Source organism: Polyodon spathula, chromosome 8 (genome assembly GCF_017654505.1).
Source record: "Polyodon spathula isolate WHYD16114869_AA chromosome 8, ASM1765450v1, whole genome shotgun sequence".
Classification (NCBI taxonomy): Eukaryota; Metazoa; Chordata; class Actinopteri; order Acipenseriformes; family Polyodontidae; genus Polyodon; species Polyodon spathula.
The window spans coordinates 22,903,860-22,931,442 of NC_054541.1; the positions used below are offsets into that span (position 1 = coordinate 22,903,860).

Here is a 27,583-nt window from a genome sequence, read left to right on the forward strand (position 1 = left end):
AATCTATTATGTGGCTTGATCTTTAAAAAAAATGTCTATTTATTTATATTAATAAATATTAAGTCACCACTGCTTAGATTCCTCAACCCCCCCACCCCCCGATATATTATTTACAGTTTTAGTTGTAAATATAGGCATCCACCTTTACATATATTTTCTAATCTACATTTTTTTTTTTTTTTATTTAAAATGTACTCACAATGCAATATCCACATTTGGATGTGTTTGCCTTGTTTTCATTAAAAAAATAAATAAATAATCAGTTTACCTCATTATGGTGACATTTTATAATTTATTTCAACTGCTAAGCATGCTTGCCAACTCATTCATGCAACAGAGAATATTTATGAGTTACTTCACAGACAATTTTTTTTTTTCTCGTTTTATGTGAAAAGGTATTCATGCATTTAAACCAAGCTGTAAACCAAGATCACAGGGTGCTGTGTCGCGTTTAAAGAACAAGAGGTACTTCAGGCTTTGTACAGTAAAAGTGCACTCACTGGTCTCTCGGAGTGCACTTAAAATGTCAAGCATTTGGAATAAACAAGCTGTTGTCCTCAAAAGCAATCCCTGTATAAAGACTTGTTTTATAGTCTTAAAGTTTCCCATTCATTTTATATCTGTAACCATATTAGGACATTGAACCGTAACATCCATCTTGTGACGAAGAACCACATTTCGCTGTCATGGGATGTCATGTAATGCCATTAAAGAAATCAGTACAAATAAATGACTCTAATTTATATTTGAAATCGTTTTTTTATTTTTTATTTATCACATCTGTCTCACTCTGTTTATTATGGAGGGCGATTGTTCCAGTAATTAACATGAACTTCTTAACGTTATAGTTCATATGCTGAAGCTCAAGTAAAATTACACTAAACAAAGTTCTGTATCCTGAAAATTGCAATTCTGTGTTTTGAACTTGGATTACAATGTCTGAAGTGGCAGTGGAAATTGCTAGGTTCTGTTTTTCTGAATTCTGAATATAAAGCAATTAGGGTTGGACGATAATGGCATTTTCGGCTAGCGATTATCGTCTGTAAATTATTAATCAATTATCTGACAGATATCCGAAAGAATATTTTTTGACACAAAAATCAGATGTTAATATTCACTACAAATGACAAAAATACCTTGCACTTATTTACCGTCTCACCAGAATTTGTGCAAGTTTCAAAAAATGGCAAATGAAAGAGAGCTCTGTGTGATATGTGAGATTAATATATATATATATATATATATATATATATATATATATATATATATATAAAAACAGAATCAACACAGCAGCTCTTCAGCCTCTATTTAAAAGTTTTAGACAGCAAAAAGTAAACAAAACTATATATATATATATATATATATATATATATATATATATATATATATATATATATATATATATATATATATATATACACACACACACACACACACACACACACACACACACACTTGGTGTATGTTTCAATCACTAAACTGCTTTAGTTCCCTGGGCGTGAGAAACATACACTCAGCACAATAAAAAAAAAAAAAAAAAAAAGTAAATTGTTGGATCATTGTTTTGTAATTGGTTGATTGACAAGTTATTAAAAGGGATGGTCTCCCCTGCAAGGGGGATGCGTAAAGGAGGAGGTAAATAAACTCTAGACATATGCAGACAGGCTAAAAGAATTGAATCTGTTCAGTCTTGAACAAAGAAGACTACATGGTGACCTAATTCAAGCATTCAAAATTCTAAATTCTAAAAGGTATTGACAGTGTCGACCCAAGGGACTTTTTCAGCCTGAAAAAAGAAACAAGGACCAGGTGTCACAAATGGAGATTAGACAAAGGGGCATTCAGAACAGAAAATAGGAGGCACTTTTTTACACAGAGAATTGTGAGGGTCTGGAATCAACTCCCCAGTAATGTTGTTGAAGCTGACACCCTGGGATCCTTCATGAAGCTGCTTGATGAGATTCTGGGATCAATAAGCTACTAACAACCAAACAAGCAAGATGGGCCGAATGGCCTCCTCTCCTTTGTAAACTTTATGTTCTTATGTTCTTAAGACATACAGTTTTTGGTTGGGGTAAGGAGGCTTAGCCTTCCCTGTTTAGACCATCAGTTTTGTGAAGGATTGTAAAGGGGGTTAGGTTTTTGTTTTCATTTCCTTGTTTTGTAAACAAATAAACACACGCTGCTGCACTTCATCGTACTTCTGCTGTTCTGGTGTTTGTTTACAAAAAGTATGTTATGAGAATGTGGGATTACATCACGATTTCTGGGTTTTCTGACACAGTCATAAGGTCACCTGTCTCTGTATTATGTCTTGTGCTTCATAACCACCCAATGTTACGACTTTATTGCTTAAATAATAATAAAAACAAAAAACAACATGCAATTTAACTGAGAAATATACAGTCAACTGATGCAGTGATGAGTGTGACAGAGTGACCGAGCGATGATATGTTAGCCTCAGCTTAAACACAGCTTTGTTCCTGTACATTTCCTGAAATGGGATATCGTTTTATTGCTGCGCCAGTGAAGTAACCACTAGGGGTTGCTGGACTGCAGGAAAATAATCAAGAAACAGCTACACAGGTGTATTAAGTAATTGTCAACAGAGAAAAAAAGAGAGAGCTTGCTGATATATAAAACTCAAAAGGAGCTCAGTGTTCCCTCTCACTTGTCTTGGCTTAAGAAGCAGGAGCGGAAACGGCTTAGCTGTCCTGCTAGTTGAGTAAGGGAAATCTCTTGGGAATGACAACCTGAACAAAGGTTAAGTTAGGTCTCCAAGGAGGAGATAGGTTTTTGCTTTTGTTTTGTACATACAATTCTGAAAAATTTACAACAAATTCAATAAAATGCAACATTTAACTGATAGGAGGCCTAGTGGTCGAGTGTACCACCACTTATTTTAACTAGTGAGGATTTCAATTTGCATGAAACTAAATATTTTATTTATTCTTCTGTATAAGGTTTTTTTTGTTCAAAAAGGACAAAATGCCACTTTTTTTTAGTTGAGAAATGATCACACATACACATTACGGAGTTTAGAAGGGGAAAAGAAAGCACCCACTAAGTAACTAAGAAGCATCAATCTATTGAGACAGCAGCAGAAAAGTACTTAATGCTAAAGTTATTTGGGATTCCACTGTAAATCTCATAGTACACAATTAACTGTCAATGTGTCATACAAAACTAAAGACTGATGGAAAAGTACACCAAATAGACTTACTTAGATTCACTTATCCCAATACACAAAGCTATTTAAGTTAAACCTCCTGTATTTTTTTTTTTAATACATGTTCTACTCTTATACATTCCTAATTTCCCATTTTTATTTTTCACTCTGCAGCAGTGTCTGTAGTAGTCTGTACTAGCCAACAAATAACCCTTGCATTGTTTCATGCTGTGTCTTCCGTTCCATTACTCTAGTGTGTATTTCTTTATTTTTCTTTTTATATTTAGCATTTGTCTGTCACTTCCTCTTTCATTTTTCTACTTTTTTATTCTCCTTTTTTCTGTTTAATTGTTCACCTTCCTTTCAAAAGTACAGTTTGTTCTAGACCTTTTATAGCCTTCTAACCATTTCCTATTTATTTTAGGAATGGTATAGCAGGCACTGAATCTGACAGTGTCCGACAAACGCAACTGTCACTATGCAAGAAAATATAGCCAAGAGACAATTTATTACAAGCCTTATTTCACTGTGCGAAAGAACTATTCAACCAAACATACAGAAACAGCTGTAGTAAAACTCAATAAGCCCTTAACGTGTGTGTGTGTGTGTGTATATATATATATAATTCAGCTCAAAGAGCCAGCTATATATACTGGCACTCAATAAACAGGGAAATCATGTCATAACCTGCTTGAATCAATCAGTTCGTCAGAACACCATTGCAATGCTAGTGCCCCATTCAATAAAAAGAGCAAAAGTGGTTATTAAAATCATCAATGATGAATTAAAAACAGAAATGATCCACATACTCTGTTTATTGTGTGCATTTGTAAACTGGTTTTCTCAACAAAAAGTTGACTTGGGCCCTTAGTCCCAATGGCCTTACACTGTTAGCACATGCCTACATGCAATCTGGAGCTAAGGTACAGAACAGAAAACTTTTGTCCCCATTAAAGTTTCAAACACAATTTCTCTAACATTTCTCTGGATATCTGTCATTCTGCTCTGGAAGTTTGTCAATCATTTCTTGCACTACCCCAAATAATTGAAAGAAAATAACTAAAACAAACAAATAAACAAATACAAGGCCTGCAATCCATTACAAAATTGTGTTTCAGAGCATCATTATACTAATAGGTTTAGGTGTTAGCATTTGTAAATCTTTATTGCTCTGCCTTCAGTCTCCCTAGGGTGTCTTGGAAAGCTATTGAACAGACATTAACAGCGGTAACTAAATCAAAGCGCAGGAAAAGTTCACAGCATTGATTTGCAGTGAGAGAGGGCGAGTGAATGCCAGGGCTCTCTCTCACTGAGTAGTAATGGGATTACACCTTCCTGCCCATACAGTTACCATCCTCAATTAAAAATACTCATTATTTATTTAAGAGAGCCCAGGTGAGCACCTATTAACATGGAAGCAACACTAACTCTGAGCACTTGAATCATTTTCTATAAATAAAAAAAAATACATAATACTTTTGCATAAAATGGGTGCTATTCATAAGTTTTGCCTCATGAGTTATTTATGATGTTAAACAAAGTTTATGTTCATTAAATATTTCTTAATTGTTATGATGCCAACTACACTCTAGAACAGTGTTTGTATTTTAACTGTGTTTGTTATTTACTGAAAAATAGTGAATAGAGCCCAATTAACCAGGGACTTAATCCACTATCTACTTTGGTGCATTCATACTTATGTATGTATTTCCTTGCACCTTCTTTAGGTCCCAGTACTTGTAGATAGTGTGTTTTCCTATGCATTAATTTACATATGGTAGGTATTCTTTTTTCCTCAGTAGCTGCTTGTTTTTAAAAACATGAGTCATAAAATATTTTGCCATTTGATGTAGGGCACATGTTAAAGATTTTGCATATGTACTTATTTGTTATACTTATATAGACTTCTACATAGTTACTAACTAGGGGCTTCATTATTTAACAGCTCTATAAGAATGTAGGTACACAGCACATACATACAGTACTCTCTTATGTTAGTAGATGCTTACATACAGTCTCTCAATGGAGGTCGCGTCTCAAAAAAAACTTTGCAAGCAGGCATCACACACTGCCCAATGAAATCGCAGGAAGGGGCGCATAATTTGTGAGTTTTTTCTGATGTCTGACCTGCCTGGATGCATACCGTACAGCGTGTGGCGACTCAATAGGCGAAAACATAAGGCTAAGGCAGTACTAATATATAACATTTTGGCGATCTTCCGTTGCCACGTGACCTTTGAAAAACCGCATATGACTGGACCATGAGAGTGAAAGCTTAAAAAAAAAAAACAACAAAAACAAAAAAAAACTAATTTATATATATATATAAATAAAAAAAATAAAAAGAGAGAGATAAGGAACATACAGGAAATATAGATATATATGACGTTACCAGCCATGGTAACACACAGAAGACAAATACAGTAAACCGTACAAAAAAGTGAAAAATAAAACACAGTACAACAAACTATAACTCAAAAGGTGCCGTGAAAACGGCAGGCCGTGCAGCAGCCCCGAGCTATCTCCCGCGGATATATTATATATATTATATATAATAGTAAAATATATGACGTTCCCTCAACCAAGCATAGAGGAGAGTCTCAAGAGTAAACAATTGATTTAGTCTCTATTCTGTTGAGGAGCAGTAGGATCAATAGCATACAGGAAAACATTTCAATGCCTGTAACTCAAGAGCCTCCAACCCATCTCCTGCAGCAGAAGCAAATATGTGACCTACTGAGCCAACATCACCTTTTTAGAAGTCTTCCTTTTTAAACCCAGTATCATCAGCAGAGACGTTGAAACCGGAAACCTTAGAAGAGCCCCTGTCTATTAAATATGGTCGGTCTACAAAAGGTGAGAAATTACCCTCAAAACAGGGCTAATAATAGTTATCCAGTATCATCAATACAATTTATCACCATTATCTCGATAATTTATCATTACCATCACCATTACTATTTCCCATCACCATCATTTATACAATAATCTACTAACAATCGCCTTCACACACAGCTGTCAACCCCGCTTCTCTCCGGAGGATTGACCCGCCTCCTTCTGAGACGATCCCCCACAAACGACAGGTCCTCCTTCGCTGACGCTCGGCAGGCAGTTCCTCCCGCTGGCGTCCGGGCAGGCAGTCTCTCCTCCTCCCTCGCCAGCTTCCAGGACCGGAACTCCTCCTTCTGCAGCTCTCGGGGACGGACCCTCCTCGGCCTCTCTCCAGGGGGGATCGCCTTCACACACAGCTGTCAATAACTGAGAGCCTGTAGGAGGTGGGAAATAACAGGAAGAAACCCACAGCAATGGTGATGCATTCCAGGAATGTGATAAGACATCAGCATGAAGCTTGCCATGCTGCTCCTCAACTGACACTTGCCAGCAGACTACCTCTGTGACTGACATGCAGGAAGAAGGAAGAACTCCTTTTTTTTCTCCCAAAAATTCCTAAGATAATTGTATTTAGAAAGGCAGAATCTTGTTAAGTAGTAAGCAGTACTATTTTTAGGATAACCACAGAGAAGTAGTTCACCGTTTACTAAAACATTTGTTTTCATCAACATAAATAATTTATTTTGGTCATTCTTTGTAGTACGGTATTCCAGAACATTTCATTTGATTATTATTACAGCGGAAATTTTTTTTATATATATATATATATATATATATATATATATATATATAATATATATATATATATATATATATATATATATATATGCGCCTGTGTATTTATTTATTTATTAAACAAATATATATATATATATATATATATATATATATATATATATATATATATATATATATATATATATATATATACATATTTATACCACAAGAGTGGGTATATCTAGTGTGGGATATATTTTTGTTAACTCACTTGAGTGTGATAACATGAGTGGCAGGATGTAAATTGGCAGACTGAGCTCAAGGTTCTTTCTAAAGACAGTGAAGAGGCCATAAACAGGGTTCAAAATTAATCTGCGTCGAAGCATAGTCTGTTGACAATGAAAGTAAAGATATGCCTATTAAAATAATCCCTGAAATGGGGAGGATCATGTGACCTGTGAGAGCAATGGTTGTTAGAGTTTTTTCTCCTCACCTCCCCTCGCTTATTTTGTTCTTATAAATATATACTACTGCCACCTTCCTCAACTTTATAGTTCCAGACTTCTGAACGACACGAGAATCTTTTCATGGAAAGAGAGACCCACCTCTCATTCGTCACCTCCTTCCAAAAGGAAAAAAAGTAAGCTGGAGCCGGACTTATCTGCCATTAGCAACGCCTGCGCAGCTCACACTAGATAGTATCTGGAACGTGTGTTGTCCCTGATTGAAAACGCGGGAATGGTGACGCAGCCTCAGTTGCTGCCTTGCTGAGGGTTTCTGCTGAATTCAAGTCCCTTAAATCTGATGTTGCCACTCTTCGAATTCAAGTGGACAGCAACAAGAAGGACGTGGCATCTTACGAGAGCAGGATCAGCCAGTTGGAGGCTAAGCAGGCTGACCTGAAGGATTGCAGCTGTTGAAACAACCTCCGCTTGACTGGTCTAAAAGAGGGAGCTGAGGGCGCTGATGCCGTCGACTTTTTAACCAAGTCCTTTCTACTGTGATTTCCTAAGCTTTCTAGTATGGATATTCACATAATGCGGGCTCATCGTATCTACTCTGACCATGCTAAAATGGAGCACAGGCCCCGTAAACTAATTTTTAATCTTTTGATACTTCAACCGCCAGGCTATTTTGCAAGCAGCCAGGAAGAGCCCCTTTCGCTCTGCGGTCAAGGAACTTAAGATCTTCCTGGATTACAGTGACTTCACGGCTCAGTGTCGCAGGGCTTTCTCCCAGTCCATCACTTTTGCCTGTTCCCTCAGTCTGCAAGCATTTCTGCTCTATCCATCGGTCCTTAATATCAACCACAACTCTACGGTCCACCTGTTCCAGTCCCCTGAAGGCCCAAGCTTATTTGGATTCTCTCACCCTCTATTTTATTGACTGGTGTTATCTGAATGGATTTTGGCATTAGGTCTGCTGTGATGTCATTGTGACATGTGTGCACTGTCCTAAATCCTGTGTGTCAAAAGAAGAGAAATGTCTAAATTGGAAAAAATAGAAAACTGTTAATCATTTGTGCGTTTCCGCAAACACATTAGTTTCTATGTTGTGTAATTACACAGCTTTAAGTTGTAGGTCACAAACGGCAGTGCAGAAAATGTTAAGTAAAACTCATTCAGTATCAGACTCCCGCTTTACATCTGCAAGCTGAAGTTGAAACATTAAAGTTGGTTCAAAGCTGGCTGGACTGTTTTTAATCTAACAGACTGGTGTCTCAATATGTTTGGCAGGCAATGTAAGTCTTAACTGAAATACATTTGTGACCTTGTTTCTAGCATTAAACAAATACACCTGTTAAGTGTAAGAGCAATATGCTGAAGCGTCGCAAACATAAGGTATGGCTTCCAGACATGTTTCCATGGTCAATTTGCACATCTTTTTAGCGTGAGACGGTGATTTACCCACCCTTTTAAGCCGTACCAGTTTGGCTGCGCACTTCCTATAGCATGACGAATGTGCGTGCTACAGAACATCACACTCTCACAATAATGGAGAGCATATTCTGAGTTTCTAAACTGCATGGAAACCCAGCCACTTATAAAAACCTAGTAAGAACATGGTGTGTTCATATTTGCAGCTGACAGAATTTTTATTTCTGATCAGTTTTTGAGGTTATGAAAACACAAACAATCTTTTGATGGTCACACAAACAACTTTCCTGGTCAAACATGCAATCAAATTGGGTCACCGTTGAGTCCTGATAGATGGATTTTATTACTTCTAGTTTTTACATAAACTTGGCCAAACTGTTAATTATGACATTGAGAGCAATGTCATGTATCGCAAACCATGTGGAAACTTGTTTTATTTATTTATTTATTTTTTTTTTTTTGAAAGGATGATGCAGCTAACCATGTTCTTTGTTAATCATTGATACTTACTGCTCTTACACTTAACAGGTGTATTTGTTTAATGCTAGAAACAAGGTCACAAATGTATTTCAGCTAAGACTTACATTGCCTGCCAAACATATTGAGACACCAGTCTGTTAGATTAAAAACAGTCCAGCCAGCTTTGAACCAACTTTAATGTTTCAACTTCAGCTTGCAGATGTAAAGCGGGAGTCTGATACTGAATGAGTTTTACTTAACATTTTCTGCACTGCCGTCTGTGACCTTCAACTTAAAGCTGTGTAATTACACAACATAGAAACTAATGTGTTTGCGGAAACGCACAAATGATTAACAGTTTTCTATTTTTTCCAATTTAGACATTTCTCTTCTTTTGACACACAGGATTTAGGACAGTGCACACATGTCACAATGACATCACAGCAGACCTAATGCCAAAATCCATTCAGATAACACCAGTCAATAAAATAAAACAGAAAAACATATAACTGGGTTCAAATGTAATCTTCAAGCGTTCTAAATACAGCTTTGAATTCTGGCGTTAGTAGAAATTGTGAAATAGGTTTTCATTCTTGTTATAAGGAACACAAATACAGTAGCAGTCTTGTAACTATGTCGCCCGAGTCCCAACTATAACATTATAAAGGCAGTGACTATCATCTACATTACTGAATAGCCACAATATACTACAACTGGTCTACCAGCCATACAGCCCTGGGCTTCAACATGAGTACTTACTAAGACCCCATTCACACTACTGTGCTGGCCCGGGCTGTGGCATATTTAGGTCTACAACCCCGTTAACATCTGTGATTTATACTTCTCTCGCAGACAAAAGCCATACTTCAGCTGCAGACACTTCTACGGGTGTGCCAGAAGAAATGAAGCACCCGCTGTCGACTTGTGACTAGGATTGCCAACAGGCTCCGCAATCCCACGACACTGAGATGGGATTTTAAAATTGCCCGTCTCACGAATGAAGTGAATGTGTAAATTGGCTCATATATATTTTTATGAGCTGCAAACAAAAAACTGAATCAGCTGTTCTCCATACTGCCTCCAGTCAGACGTACTCAACAGCTGAGCAACATTACTGATTTGATGGGGAAAATAATTGCACATAGAAAATAAATACAGTAGCGACATTAACTTATTAATGACTCGATTTTATAAAGAATAACAATACAAATAAAAATACACTGCATTATTATTATTGTACTAGTGGTTGCTGTGCACGGTAGCCTATGTAAGCACCAATATTCATTTTAGCAAAGGTTCATTTACACTAATTATATTTTAAGTTTAAAATCCTGTTCTGTTGTTTATGTTCATTGGGTTCCTTGAAAACTTGCTCCCTCACGCTTCACTGGCTTGCGACCATGCGACATGTTATGTATTTTGGGTCTGCAAATAAGTGAGCCCACAGAAGGAGAACAGTACAAAATCCAGCGTTGTTTATTCAGACAGTTACACACAGAACCCCAAGAACCACCGAAACACACACGCGCCTTCCCTTTTATCCTGCAGCTAACATGCGGCCTTACATGTGTTAGCTATCACTAGGCCTTACACATGTTGATCTACATTGTAACTAATTTGTGCACGCTCTGCACATGCAGTAATATATAACACGACAAATGTTGGATTTTTTTCAACATCGTCCGACTTTGTGCATTTTGCAGTCCAATCCTAAATTAGCTCAGGTGTAACCAATCACCTTCAAAATCACACACCAAGTTAAGTGACCTCCACCTGTGTTAAATTGTAGTGATTCACATGATTTCAGGATAAATTCAGCAATTCCTGTAGGTTCCATCTGCTGGGTAGTGCATTTCAAAGCAAAGACACAACCATGAGCACCAAGGTGCTTTCAAAAGAACTCCAGGACAAAGTTGTTGAAAGGTACAGACCAGGGGATGGGTATAAAAAAAATATCAAAGGCTCTGAATATCCCTTGGAGCACGGTCAAGGTGATTATTAAGACGTGGAAAGTGTATGGCAACCAAGATCCTGGCTAGATGAGGCCGTCCCTAAAAATTGGATGACCGAGCAAGGAGGAGACTGATCAGAGAGGCTACCAGGAGGCCGATGACAACTTTTCAAGAGCTACAGGCTTTTATGGCCAAGACTGGTCAAAGTGTGCATGTGACAACAATATCTCAAGCACACCACAAATCTGGCCTGTATGGTAGGGTGGCAAGGAGGAAGCTATTAATCAAGAAAGCCCACCTTGAATTCTGTTTGAAGCATTCAAAAAAGCACTCAGGAGATTCTGTAGTTATGCGGCAAAAACTTTTGTGGTCTGACGAAACTAAAATGGAAGTTTTTGACCTAAATGCAAAGCGTTGTTTGGTGCAAAACCAACACAGTGCATCACCCAAAGAACACCATTGTTACTGTGAAGCATGGTGGTGGCAGCATCATGTTATGGGGATGTTTCTCATCGACTGGGGCACTTGTCAGGATAGAAGGGAAAATGAATGGAGCAAAGTACAGAGAAGTCCTTGAGGAAAACCTGCTGCCCTCTGAAAGAAAGCTGAAACTGGGACAGAAGTTCACCTTTCAGCATGATAACGACCCAAAACACACAGCATAAGCTACACTGAAGTGGCTAAGGAACAAAAAGGTAAATGTCCCTGAGTGGCACAGTCAGAGCACCGACCTTAATCCAATTGAAAATTTGTGGCACAACTTAGATTGCTGTCCGTCAACGCTCCCCTAGGAACTTTACAGAGCTTGAACAGTTTTGTAAAGAAGAATGGTCAAATATTGCCAAATCTAGGTGTGCAAAGTTGGTAGAGACCTACCCCAACAGACTCACAGCTATATTTGCTGCCAAAGGTGTTTCCACCAAGTATTAACTCAGGGGGGTGGAGACTTATCCAATTATGATCTTTCAGTTTTGTATTTTTTATATATATATATATATATATATATATATATATATATATATATATATATATATATATATATATATATATATGTGTATATCGGACATAGGCGTTAACCCGTTCCACACTCTGCTGAGACGATGTAATTATGGTCACTGTAATGAAATAGTGACACTTCCTTTATGACGTGAAGTATCGGGAGTTATATATATATATATATATATATATATATATATATATATATATATATATATATATATATATATATATATATTATTATATATATTTTTTTTTTTTCAATAAAAACTTTTTTCCCCCCTTGACAGTGTGGAGTATGGTGTGTATATAAGCAGAGGAAAAAAAAAAAAAAAACTAAAAAAACTCTGAGGCACTGAGACAACAAAATGTGAAAAATGTTCAAGGGGGTGTAGACTTTCTATAAGCACTGTAGATTCTGGAACAGATGCAAGTGTGGTAAAATTGGCAGTAACTCAGGAAGTGAATCTATAGTGTTGTGACAGGACAAATAACCTGTAACCTGATTCACAGTGAAAATGAATCCTGGAAAAAAAAATGACCAACAGTAAAATGAATTTGTGGGACTGTTGTTAATGTTAAGTAAGAACTACACCTTTAGGATAACAAGGGTACCTCATCATATCAGCATCTCTACATGTAGAGTGTGGAGGTCTTGTGCAGTATGCTTATTTGTTTGGTTTAATCTGCTTTGTGGATCTGAAAGATCCACCTATGGAACATGAAAAGGAATATGGGTAGTGACCCTGGTGAAGTCGGCGTTACTTCCTACAACAGGACTAGAACAGGAAACACACCCATGATGAAAGCAGAACCCTGTTCAAATATCTTCAGCATAACTGAATGGAGCTGTGTTCTCAATCTTCTCCTTGATGAGCACATTTGTTGAGCTGTCATTAAATAAATGAATGCACCCCATTTGACACACAATGTCATGGCCAACTCAGATTTCTCCAACAGATTTTAGTCTAAACTTCAGCACATTATCTTCAGTTAAAGACCTGCTATACTTACTGGTAATGCCTATTGTGGACGTATTTCCAATGAAACAGGCCGCCCACTTCATCTCCCTAAATGACCCCAAAAGTTAAAACACAGGAAGGATACAACTGTCATGTTGTTTGTGATAGATGTGAGATGATAGTTATAGGCATTCCCCGCATGTCTTCCTATCAGCTGTGAGGAACAGCAGGCGCCTACTGAACACCAGTCTCTATGGAAACAGGAAGCTGTTCCTGCTTATGTAGGGTGGGAGGCAGTGGGTCCCCCGGCAGAGACAGGAAACAGAAACGACGGAAAAGGGTTTAAAAAAAAAAAAAAAAAAAAAAAAAAGTATGGCACTGGTAGCTTCTGACGCAAAAAAAGAACCGAACAAACAGACTGGAGACATGCTGAACTTCATCAAAATAGCAGAACCAGTGTACTCGTATAATGAATATAAAAACATCACTAGGGGTCAACGATGCTTAAAGAATCAGCAACAAATATAAAACAGGAATAGGAAATAGAGTACATTAATTATTATTATTATTATTAATATTATTATTATCACTACTTAGTAATGGTAAAGTAACTATGGAGTATGTAAGTGCAGTACTTTGCAGTGGTGACAGATTTGACACAATATCTAAAAGGGATACATTTTACAATGGTTCACAGTGCAAAGTAAAAGGTACCGTCAGACTTTGTCCAAGGAGTTTAAAAATATGTTGCTGAAATGGTTTATGAGATTTTGGCTATGTAGTGGTGGTGATGGAGGGCTTGAAAATTCATAAGGTATTATGGTTATGCCATTTCCCTTTGCTCCAAAATGCAAAGAACAAAAATAACCAAGTTCACTTTTGGATTACAGTACATATCGCTGAAATGCTGTTTTTATTATCATAAATCAATTTCAACAGCTAAGGTGGTGATTACTGTTAACTGCAAGGCTTGCATAAAAAAGCAAGCAAAAAGAGAATATTTTGCATTTTTACTCCAACCATAAATGTAATTCCTGATGTGTTTTTTAGATCAGGCTAATTGCCTTATAAAATTTTTAAAAAAGCCTATATATTAATATATAATATATATATATATATATATATATATATATATATATATATATATATATATATATATATATATATATATATAAAATTGACTTGTTAAATACATTCAGGATTATTCAGTTTAACAGAACTACTGCATGAATTAAGATGAAATACACTGCACTGGCTACAGGACACACAACTAATTACACTGATTTCAAGATATCAACAATGCTCGTAACAGCCTTACGTTTTGTCCTGGGAGTGCCCAGATTTATCTTTCCGCTACTGTGTATTCCATGGTGCCACACACACACACACACACAAATATTGTGTGTGTGTGTGTGTGTGTGTGTCTTCTTCCATCTACCTGACGAAATTCTCAACAAATTCAGCCACTGCACTGGCTCATAATATCCATGAAATTCATACATTCCCACATTTTAAAACAAAACTTCACATATTATACAGACCCCACACAGAAGTTACAGTACATAATACATTTTTAATGACCCCATACTGTGTATCACTTTAACAAGAGAAATTTAAATGGGGGCAGTTTCTTGGAAACACTTTTTTTCTCAATACAATCAATTCATATAGACATAGCACTGGAGACAGCCTGATAAAAGGGAAGGCTTTGTTTGCTTCTAAGGTGCCCCCATCGTCAATTTACTGCCAACTTATTTTTTATTCCTCACAAACGCTTAATACCCTTGAAATTAAAAAAAATAAATAATTATAATAATGTTTAACAGCACTGGCTTTCCTACGAGGTTACTGTAGGATTTAAGCTTCAGTACATGGAAAAGAAAAGCATACATTTAATATTACAATTACACATATATAATTATAATGGTTTTTCTACAAAAACAGCACTTTTATCCACACAAGCATCTGCTTAATGAGTCTGCAAACATTCATGCTTGTATGGGGCAATAACCAGACAAGGAGGTAGATCATGAAACTAGTACGCAGTTCTTTCAGCTCTGAAGAGGGGTGATACCAGTACTGTGTATAAGCCTGACATATGGAATTGCACCCGTTCCACACTCTGCTACCTTACTCCATGTCATTACCTCGCTGTAAGGAAATACTGCATTTCAAGCCTCCAAGTGAAAAGCATACCCACACAGCTGCTATCTTTAGCAATTACTATCTTTTCATGTCACATTAGCCTACGATGGTTCTTAAATCTGGTATCCACACCTCGGAGGCCATCTGATATTCTGCACTTCATTCTACAGGAAAGCTTTCAGTCAATTTCCTTACACACAGTATTATATATAATAGGCTGCTGAGCTCATAGACCAGACTGTGTGAAAGGAAGACATCACGATCCCAGCGATTGATTCAGGTTCTGTGCTACAGGAGCTGGATTCTGTAGCAGGAAGTAATACATTAGGGGTGATAAATGACAGTAAAGGAAATGCTAGACTCTAAGCATTCCACTTGCAGATTCTCTGTTAATTTAAGTAACATAAACACAGGTAACGGAAGCCTCAAAGGAAATTATTTAGGAGTTCCTGAGAAATATTCTACACAGACTGTACAGGTCTAAATATGTAGGTCTGAAACTGTGTCTTCTTTGAGACTTTCATTTTTGACCACTGTGCGTTTATTTTCACTGTCATTGAAAATAAAAAGGTATGCTTTGTGAACTAAATTTGGATTTGAGATTTTTACAAATTTTAGGAACATAGACTCGTAAGTCACAACACCTGTCTTGTGTAATTAAAAACAACAACAAATTGCATATGCTCATTTTTTTCCACTTAAAATCACAACTAATTTCTTTACTAAGTTATCAAAATCTGTCCTTGAAGAAATGCATTAATAAAATTACTACCATTAAATTTGTTTTTAATGCTTTTCTTCAAGGCCAGATTCCTACCTACCAAAGTGAGATCTGAAAGCAGGCTGTCACTTTCATGAATACCAGAGGAATTGTGGGCTAGAGGCAAGCACGATGCCTGAAGAAGTGAGCATGCTAAATAATCTAAAAATAGGAAAAGCTCTCTCTCATTATGAAGTCACTAAGCCCATCCATTCATGTGCCTTCCTCTTTGCTAGAGGGGATCAACTGAATTCAGCTATCAGACTATGCGAACAAACAAAAGATGCAAGTTTTAAAAAATATATATGAGTGCGGCAGTGTAATTTACTAGGAGCAAAGGGATTTTACTTGAGTTAAAGTGGATCTACTGCCATCTTCTGGATATGGTCTTCCTCTCATTTCAATCTGCTTTTGGCAGGGTTTATACAGTGGGTTATTGCTGTGTATTTTATAACTTAATACTCATTTAATAGTCATTTTAGATTACTGCACTGCTCTAATAACCATATTTTTTTATATAAAAACAGAAAAAGTATGTAATCCATGACTATAAAACACTCAGCTTGTTTCACAGCCCTCGATTAGTACTGATCTTGGACTATCCAATGTTACTTTATGTAAGGTAGTCCAAGATTAACCAGGACCTGTGAAAAATGCTATAATGATATTACCTGTAGTATCACGTAATGAAACATAGTAAACTTAATTAAGAAACAACGCAACAGGTCTTTAGAAGACACTGAGGTGTCTATGTCTTACATAGAAGTGCATAGAGTAGACATGCCCCTAAGTGACCAGTTCATTTAGGTTTCACTGTACTTTGCATATATAGTTCTCAAACCACTATATTATTTTTTCAACACTGCAGTCAAGTTCTCTGGCAACTGAGCCATTCACGTGTGTATTTTGAATTATAGGCTGCATTTTCCCCTGTACACCTACTACCTAATTCAGTAGTTTTAAAGCAGTGGTTTTCAAACTGGGGTATGCAAGCTCTCATCAGGGGGAATGCAAGAAAAATCATGTAATGGCAGACAACACTTTTTTTAAATTTTTTTAACCAGGTTGTAGTACTTTGCGACCTAGCAATCGAATCAACAATGTTGAATCTCCTTTCAAATAAAACCACAGCCGTTTCCTTTCTGCTGGATGAGATTAACTCTATAAATCCCCAGCCGGCTGCTGACAGTGAGTTGAGCGTTGAGCAAACACAAGCCTAATTTACAATATTTAAATAACAGCGTGTTGGTTACTGCAGTCTGGACTAAAACAAAAACCCTCAAAAGATTGTCATTACACAATGTTGCTTATTTTAAAAATGTGTAGTATTTACTAGGTAAGTTTACTTTCTGGAGTTCAAACGTTCAGTGTTAGTAGTTTAATTAGTTCAGTGTTTTATCTACATTTAAATTTTTAATTCACAGTATTATTGAGTTGAGTAGGCTGATGGGCCGCCTTAGACAGTGAAATCACTCACTTGTTCTGCACTGGAGCTGCAATGTTTGCATGCGTTTTTTCATTATTAATTAATCTGTTGAATAGCATTACCCTACGCCTCCACACTGGTAAATATTAAAAACAGCAAAAACATGATATTATTATTATTATTATTAAAATGGAATAGCAGGATTTAAAAAAAATAAATAAAAATCAATCCCTAAATCCTGGGATAGGCAAGTGTCTGGAATTGGATTCCCTCCTTCAGACCTATTGAGTGTGTTCCTATCATACAGCGAGTGCCCATCAACAAGCTTTTTCTTGCAGATTCACCCAAACAGGTGCACTAAACACACTTTAACATGTAAGCGTTTTTGACTACTTGACATAAAATATCCCCTTTCTACTTTCAACAAATTATCTTTTGGAAATATTCACTTCAAAACAATGTGCTTATTCTGGCTGGATTCTATACCACAGAAGGCACACAGCATTTTATATTGTCCCATCTTACCTGTTGAACAATAAAATGAGTTAAAAATAAATAAATAAATAAATAAATAAATAAATACTAATTATATTAAATAAATAATATTATAAAAGGTTCTGTAAAACAAGTATTTTACAAGCAAGACGTTTCCGCGAATTTCGTGTTTATTAAAATCCGCAAAATTAATGTGCCATGCAATATATTATACATAAAATAGATGTACCACGCATGGGTGATTGCAACAGCAGTTCTACAGTACATTACTTCTGGTCACGTGCGTGCTCTCAGTTGCCATGGTGCTTGTCCCAAAGATTACTGGGTAGAACAGAACCATTAACAGTGTTGCCAACTTAGCGATTTTGTCGCTAGATCTAGCGACTTTTTGGTTTCCCTTGAAACACACTGTCAAAGCAAATAGCGACAAATCTAGCGACTTTCACAGCCAACAACAGGGATTTTCAGAGAAAGTAGTTGCCAAATTGTATCAACATTAGTCACACGCAGCTCAATACACCATGCTTCTCCTGTCCTGAAGTAGTACAGTGGTGGCATTCACGCAGATTTCTGTAGTTCTGCGCAGATCTGCAGTTCTAGACACGTTCTTTGAGGGCTGCTACATGACATGACTCAACTCCACCTGCAGAAATCTGTGCAGATCCTGCACAGCCCAGCATAGATTTGAAAAGTAGCTTGTGGCTATGAACCAAAGAGATCACGAGTGACCTGCTAATTGTAATGTAAATAACTACAGTTGCCCCCTTGTTAACAGAAGCGAACATCAATTATTTAAACAATGCACTAAATCCATGGTAAGTGATGCGTAATGTTACAATAAAGTTAATGTTAATCAATTACATTAAAAACTGACTGTGTAGGTAGATAATCTAGACAAATATAAAACATTTAAAAACGATCAACCATCATGAATACATTTAATATTGCTTACATTGGTGTTTACTCTTCATGGTTAAATGATTCCGAGAGAAGTGGTAAATTGACTAGTAACATTGTTGGTGACTTTTGAATGTCTAAATAGCTGTATTAATTGTCTTTGAATACAGCACAGTATTACTTGGTTGTGTTAAATTACTGGTAATCAATGTTCTCCGCTGGGTAAAGTTTAAAAACAACCCAGGAACTCCTGACCCAAATGCAGAAGAAAAGGTATCTGAAGCAAGACCAGTAGCATTTGCCAATGAAGAAGTTACTGATTTTTTTTTTTTTTTTTTTAAACTCTAAGATTGTGATTTTGAGTCATTTAATCTAGCAGGTCAAAAGTGCAAACATTTGTTGCCACAAAAATGTACCTTGAGTGCCATTAGCAAAAAATAAGTTCCACAAAGAAAATCCTGTTTTACAGTATATTATGAACCTCAGATGGGGGTACACGGTAGACTAGATTATTTGGAAAGGGGTATGGGGCCTAAAAAGTTTGAAAACCACTGTTTTAAAGTGAAATGCTGACCTCTGCTGGAACATTCATGCAACGCCATTAATTAATCATTCACAACAGTAGAAGGAAAATAAAACAATTACACATGCTACATCATTTATAAAATTAGATTTTTTCTTTCAATAAACAATGTAAACTACTTGAACAAAATGAGTCCACTTCTGAAAAGAAAACCTTAATCCTGCAATTTGGTTTCATAGAAGACACCCAGGTCCAAGTTTCAAACAATCCACCACAAACTCAAAAATGTTTATAGGCAGTATATTGCCTATACATCATTCTCAACAGTTTTCACCATCAGCTACCTACTGTAGGATGGGAAGGGTGGCAACTGAGCCACTGACTCACTGTGACCACTCTGTACCAGCTGGATAGAAGCATGTCATCTGGCTATCCTATAGGTATTTAGGACAAGACATATATTTAATTCCTACTTCTAACACTTACTGTTTTTGAAAATAATGACTGTCCAACATCTACCACAGGTGGATCTAACGTCTGTGTATCTGCCACGTTGAAGGAAGGGTTGATCTATGTAATAAAATACAGGAAAAATAAAACAATGGCATGTATTCTACATAACAGATCAGAGGATTGTTATACTTGCTTGGTTCATAGAGGTAGGCAAAGGCACGTGAAAGCATCCCAGATTTTAATTACTACCCAGTTAAAAAGTTTCAATAGGTAATTGTGTTGAATTGTCAAATTTTGATAAAAAACAGGCTCAGAAAGCAGGAACACTTCTAACAGATCTCAATGGCTGTGGCTTTAAATGCAATCAATCTAAATTATTTTATGCCTGTGCCAACCTTTCAACAAGTTTGATAAACATATTGAAGACACCCAGAGCTTAGTGTCATCACCTAGTGTTATTTCGCTGGTATTTTTAAAAGTATATAGGATATAAAATGTGTTTATATCCCATTGGAGAAAACAATTAACATTGGTGGATGCCAATCTGTAGAGAAAAGAAATGTATATCAATGCTATCAGAGATTTTAATAAACATTATACACTGAACAAAAATATAAACACAACATGTAAAGTGTTGGTCCCATGTTTCATGAGCTGAAATGATAACAGAAATTTTCCATACGCACAAAAAGCTTATTTCTCTCAAATTTTGCACACAAATTTGTTTACATCCCTGTTAGTGAGCATTTCTCCTTTGCCAAGATAATACATCCACAACAGGTGTGGCATATCAAGAAGCTGATTAAACAGCATGATCATTACACAGGTGCACCTTGTGCTGGGGACAATAAAATGCCGCTCTAAAATGTGCAGTTTTGTCACACAACACAATGCCACAGATGTCTCAAGTTTTGAGGGAGCGTGCAGTTGGCATGCTGACTGCAGGAATGTCCACCAGAGCTGCTGCCAGAGAATTGAATGTTCATTTCTCTACCATAAGCCGCCTCCAACGTCGTTTTAAAGAATTTGGCATTACGTCCAACCGGCCTCACAACCGCAGACCACGTGTAACCACGCCAGCCCAGGACCTCCACATCCGGCTTTTTCACCTGTGGGATCATCTAAGACCAGCCACTCTGACAGCTGATGAAACTGTGGGTTTGCACAACCAAAGTATTTCTTCAAAAACTGCCAGAAACCGTCTCAGGGAAGCTTATCTGCGTGCTCGTCGTCCTCACCAGGGTCTTGACCTGACTGCAGTTTGGCGTCGTAACCGACTTCAGTGGGCAAATGCTCACCTTTGATGGCCACTTGCACGCTACAGAAGTGTGCTCTTCACGGATGAATCCCGGTTTCAACTGTACCAGGCAGATGGCAGACAGCGTGTATGGCGTCGTGTGGGTGAGTGGTTTGCTGATGTCAACGTTGGGAACAGAGTGCCCCATGGTGGCGGTGGGGTTATGGTATGGGCAGGCATAAGCTACTGACAACGAACACAATTGCATTTTATCGATGGCAATTTGAATGCACAGAGATACCGTGACGAGATCCTGAGACCCATTGTCGTGCCATTCATCCGCCACCATCACCTCATGTTTCAGCATGATAATGCACGGCCCCATGTCGCAAGGATCTGTACACAATTCCTGGAAGCTGAAAATGTCCCATTTCTTCCATGGCCTGCATACTCACCAGACATGTCACCCATTGAGTATGTTTGGGATGCTCTGGATCGACGTGTACGACAGCGTGTTCCAGTTCCCGCCAATATCCAGCAACTTACCACAGCCATTGAAGAGGAGTGGGATAACATTCCAGGCCACAATCAACAGCCTGATCAACTCTATGTGAAGGATATGTGTCGCGCTGCATGAGGCAAATGGTGGTTACACCAGATACTGGCTGGTTTTCTGATCCACGCCCCCACTTTTTTTTTTAAAGGTATCTGTGACCAACAAATGCATATCTGTATTCCCAGTCACGTGAAATCCATAGATTAGGGCCCAATGAATTCATTTCAATTGACTGATTTCCTTATATGAACTGTAACTCAGTAAAATCTTTGAAATTGTTGCATGTTGCGTTTATATTTTTGCCCAGCGTATTAAACAAAACAGTTTGGACCAAACAAACTTTAATTATTAGCAATGTGCGTGTTGAGATTACCTGTGTTCCAACTCCGGATAATTAAAATGATGGCTTGTATTTTATTTGTATGTTGGTTGGAATAGCATTTACTATGTGATATTTTTTTGCATGTTTAATAATATCAAATTTTACTGTAATTTCCCAATGTGTTACTTTGTACCTGTGGGTCTCCCAGGTTGCAAATAAAATTTTGTGCGCCAAGGCGTATGTCACTAAGAAAAATGCTTTTTTTGAGTATGAATGGCTCCTCAGGTAGCCTACAAAGCTAGCAGCACCTTAACGACTGATTCTTACCTCAACAGACGCTGAACTGGCAGTGTGCAAATGGGGAGATCTTGGATGGATGTCTGTCAGATGAGGGGGAGGCTCAGGATTCAGTCTTCTATTATTGCATTTTAGAACATCCTTATAGTTAAATGCATCAAAATTGGTTTTCCACAACAGCACCTGTAACCAGTAATTTTCACTGTAAAACTGTGTCCTACAAACATAAAGCTGAAAACAAATATACTCCTCAGTTTAGCTTGATACTTTCAGTTGCATGTGAAGATCTGGTTAAGCAATATGGAATGATCCTACAGTATATAACAACTATAAAATACAATACATTTTATAGCACCCTTCATATAGGGTAAAACAGGATTACGAAAAAAATTTTTTTGTATAAAACGACATACTTGAACTGACTTTTAAACTCTAGCAACCAAGCATGGACTCTAACTAGAGACATACAGACACCCAGCTCTGTGCACTGTGTTAATGAAACATGCTACATATTAAGAAAATTGTTTTATACACTAACATACACATCGCTAAACAAAACTACACATAACAGGAGCCAGAACTGAAGCAAGACAACAGGTAGTAGGGTACATTAACATTTGCTACATTTCTAAGGAATTAAATAGAAGCAACAAACTTGAGCATCAGTGCCTCCTGAAGCAAAGTATTCACCACCTCGAGAAAAGGTAACAGTAAAGACAGGGCCCTGTGGCAAAACAAACAGAATAAAACATTCCATTAAAACACATTTACCAGTAACAAGCAGGCTTTACAGTACAATATCAAAAAGTCCCATAACAAAGCTTTAATTCATCAGTAATTGAAAGGATTTTTTAGATTCCTCGTTCAAAAAATTTGCTGATTGTGCGTGCCTGTCTATCTGTCACACTAAATGGTGAATACTGTAACTGTCTAGATTTTGCACCAGTCTTCACATAACCTTCACTATACACTCCTAGTCTCATATATACGGTAGCCATTTCAGATTGCAGTTGGCAGGACATGGCAATTTAATATTCATGAAATAATTTTACACAGTTGTCACAGAAACCAAAATCAGTCCTGAAAGTCAAACTTTATTTAATTATGATTTTCTCTAAAGACATAGAAGACCCACCTAAAAATGCAGATTTAATTTTTGAATCTTCCGTCGGCCCAATTTAACTGCACTGTCATATCTGTATTTTGAATGTATGTTTTACTGTTTTTTTATTAATATAATATATAGTTGTACCATGACTTCAAAATTATAACTGAGGGGTTTGAAAGTTCTATGCATGCTACAGTATGTAAATCTCTGAAACTGTGCCCTTGGAAACACAGCCAATACACAGTGTGACCAAGCCTTTAAAAACGTGACCTAGAGATAAAAACTTAGATTTTTAGTGCTTCTGCACACTTTTATTCAAAACACAAAACAAACAAACAAAAAACCTGACATATAACACCAAAACAAAACACTACTACAAATTTTTATAAAACCAAAACATAGGTTTTAAACAGACCTTTACAACTATTCGTCGTGCTCTTCACTCAACAGCAGTAGCAGCCTGGAGCAGACTGACGGCTTCCCTTCTATACCCTGCACCTGGCTCTAATTTTCAATAATTGCCAGGTGCAGGTGATAACTAATAATTAAACAAAACAATTAAACAATTAAACAAAAGCAATTACCTTGGCAGGGAGACTTTAACTATGTCCCCACCATAAAACAAAACATTTTTGTATTGCAGGCCCCGTCCTGCTACATGCATTACAACAGGTACCTTGGCCCTACCTTGTGCCCGTGGAGAGTGTAAATGAGTCTTCCTTCCAGCAGGTCCAGGATCTTCACAGTACTGTCATTAGATGCGCTGATGAGGTAGTTACTTGATGGATGAAATGAGAAGCAGTTTATCCCAGAACTGTGAACTGATGTAAATAAATTGGAAAGATTGGAAAATTATGTGAATTTTCACAACCTTAAAAACAAAATAATATGTGCTAAGTTTGCAGTTTTGCCATGTTCATACCATGCTTTATTTATCATAGTTAACCTGCTTGTTACATTTTTTTTTTTACTTTACCATAGTGGCAATTTACCATAATTCATGCATCAAATGTATGAGGATACAAGTATTCATCAAATTAATCAGTCACTCAGCGACTGTTTGCTATGCTATGCTATCAGAGGCAGCCTTTGTAATATTCCTGTATATAAAAAGAAGACAGGATCCTGCACATACAGATTAGTAATTAGTAGTAAAATGGAAGTCAATAGCAAATAAATATTTTATTGCTTTACCTGAGGGATTATATATATATATATATATATATATATATATATATATATAGACAGTACCAGTCAAAAGTTTACGTACACCTGCTTGAAACCAGGTTTTTCATGATTATCTATGCTTTTAACCACATAAACTTGTCTATAAACACTTAATATTTCATTATATGATACGTGTACTCACGTGAAACGTGAAAATTGTATAACACGGTGTTAGAACACTGGCCTAAGTATAAAAGTGTCTTTGTTAGATGTTCTAGAGTTAACTAACATGTTACCTAATTAACCTTTTGTCACCAATTACCTTTAACAGGTGAGGGTCCATGATTACTATAAATATAGGTACCATAGGCACAAGTTTGTCATGCCTGAATGTAAGGGAGCAGAAAATGGCAAAATACGCTCAGTTAAGCAAAGAAAAAAGAAGTAATTACTTTAAGAAATAAAGGTCAATCTTTAAGACAAATCGCAAGAACTTTGCAAGTGTCTGTAACTGCTGCGGCCAAGACCATCAAACAATTTGAAGAAACTGGCACTCATGAGGACCGAACAAGGTCGGGCAGGCCAAGGGTGATCTCAGAATCAGAGAACAAGTTCTTTAGAGTCAAAAGTCTGTGAAACTGGCAACTAATTGCCCCTGAAATACAAGCTCAGCTAAATGCTACTAGAAGTACAGATGTTTCAACATCAACTGTTCAGAGGAGATTGCGTGAAGCTGGCCTAACTGGAAGAATTGCTGCAAAGAAACCATTGTTAAGAGTGCAGAATAAGAGGAAGAGACTTGCCTGGGCCAAAAAACACAGAAAATGGACATTTGAAGAGTGGAAGTCGGTCTTATGGACCGACGAGTCAAAATTTGAAATATTTGGGCCCAACCGCTGAGTATTTGTACAACACAGAGAGGGTGAGCACATGAGTTCTGCATGTGTGGTTCCCACTGTCAACATGGAGGAGGCAGTGTCATGGTCTGGGGTTGCTTTGCTGGTGACAGAGTTGGTGATCTTTACCAAGTCCATGGCAAGCTTAACCAGCATGGCTATCATAGCATACTTCAGAGGCATGCCATTCCATCAGGATTACAGCTATTTGGGCAGTCCTTCAATCTTCAGCAAGATAATGACCCAAAACACACCTCAAAGTTGTGCAAAAACTATCTGGTGAAGAAGGAAAGTGAAGGACAACTCAATTTAATGACCTGGCCTAACCAGTTTCCAGACCTCAATCCCATAGAACTTGTATGGGGCAAACTGGACAGAAGAGTCAAAGCAAAGCTACCCACAAGTGCCCTACATCTCTGGGAATTGCTGCAGAACAGCTGGGAAGACATGTCGGGTGATTTCCTGCTGAAACTTGTTAACCGAATGCCTTGTGTTTGTGAGGCTGTTATTAAGGCAAAGGGTGGCTATTTTGAGGAATCCAAGATTTAGAGACAATTTTCAATTTTCTTGAACATTGCTTTGATACTCCTTATGTTTTGTTTTGTATATTGTAACGTGTTTTCATTTTCAAGTACTGACAGAAACGTATACAACGTAAAACATTGTCAATTATGACAAAAATGTAGTTTCCAGCAAATGTACTCAAACTTTTGACTGGCACTAATTTTTCTCATATATATATACAGCTCTGGAAAAAATTAAGAGACCACTGCAAAATTATCAGTTTCTCTGGTTTTACTATTTATAGGTATGTGTTTGGGTAAAATGAACATTTTTGTTTTATTCTATAAACTACTGACAACATTTCTCCCAAATTCCAAATAAAAATATTGTCATTTAGAGCATTTATTTGCAGAAAATGACAACTGGTCAAAATAACAAAAAAGATGCAGTGTTGTCAGACCTCGAATAATGCAAAGAAAATAAGTTCAGATTCATTTTTAAACAACACAATACTGATGTTTTAACTTAGGAAGAGTTCAGAAATCAATATTTGGTGGAATAACCCTGATTTTCAAGCACAGCTTTCATGCATCTTGGCATGCTCTCCACCAGTCTTTTACATTGATGTTGGGTGACTTTATACCACTCCTGGCGCAAAAATTCAAGCAGCTCGGCTTTGATGGCTTGTGACCATCCATCTTCCTCTTGATCACATTCCAGAGGTATTCAATGGGGTTCAGGTCTGGAGATTGGGCTGGCCATGACAGGGTCTTGATCTGGTGGTCCTCCATCCACACCTTGATTGACCTGGCTGTGTGGCATGGAGCATTGTCCTGCTGGAAAAAACAATCCTCAGAGTTGGGGAACATTGTCAGAGCAGAAGGAAGCAAGTTTTCTTCCAGGACAACCTTGTACTTGGCTTGATTCATGCGCCCTTCACAAAGACAAATCTGCCCGATTCCAGCCTTGCTGAAGCACCCCCAGATGAGTCCAATTTTCAGCTTTGCCCAACACCTGGTCGTCTAATGGTTAGACGGAGACCTGGAGAGGCCTACAAGCCACAGTGTCTCGCACCCACTGTGAAATGTGGTGGAGGATCGGTGATGATCTGGGGGTGCTTCAGCAAGGCTGGAATCAGGCAGCTTTGGCATGAATCAAGCCAAGTACAAGGTTGTCCTGGAAGAAAACTTGCTTCCTTCTGCTCTGACAATGTTCCCCAACTCTGAGGATTGTTTTTTCCAGCAGGACAATGCTCCATGCCACACAGCCAGGTCAATCAAGGTGTGGATGGAGGACCACCAGATCAAGACCCTGTCATGGCCAGCCCAATCTCCAGACCTGAACCCCATTGAAAACCTCTGGAATGTGATCAAGAGGAAGATGGATGGTCACAAGCCATCAAACAAAGCCGAGCTGCTTGAATTTTTGCGCCAGGAGTGGCATAAAGTCACCCAACATCAATGTGAAAGACTGGTGGAGAGCATGCCAAGACGCATGAAAGCTGTGCTTGAAAATCAGGGTTATTCCACCAAATATTGATTTCTGAACTCTTCCTAAGTTAAAACATTAGTATTGTGTTGTTTAAAAATGAATCTGAACTTATTTTCTTTGCATTATTCGAGGTCTGACAACACTGCATCTTTTTTGTTATTTTGACCAGTTGTCATTTTCTGCAAATAAATGCTCTAAATGACAATATTTTTATTTGGAATTTGGGAGAAATGTTGTCAGTAGTTTATAGAATAAAACAAAAATGTTCATTTTACCCAAACA

The 27,583-nt window shown here is 37.4% G+C and overlaps 1 protein-coding gene across 4 annotated transcripts in view; it reads right to left on the reverse strand.

Annotated features, from left to right (window-relative positions):
- poc1b (POC1 centriolar protein B) overlaps positions 1–27,583 on the reverse strand; it is a 35,907-nt gene that overhangs the window by 3,896 nt on the left and 4,428 nt on the right. For all 4 annotated transcript variants that reach the window (XM_041257206.1, XM_041257205.1, XM_041257207.1 and 1 more), the window contains 4 exons: positions 23,931–24,064; positions 22,791–22,859; positions 22,166–22,318; positions 19,757–19,840 (listed from right to left, as the gene is read on the reverse strand). In XM_041257206.1, the coding sequence (XP_041113140.1) occupies positions 19,757–19,840; positions 22,166–22,318; positions 22,791–22,859; positions 23,931–24,064 (440 nt within the window). The remainder of the gene's footprint in view (positions 1–19,756; positions 19,841–22,165; positions 22,319–22,790; positions 22,860–23,930; positions 24,065–27,583) is intronic.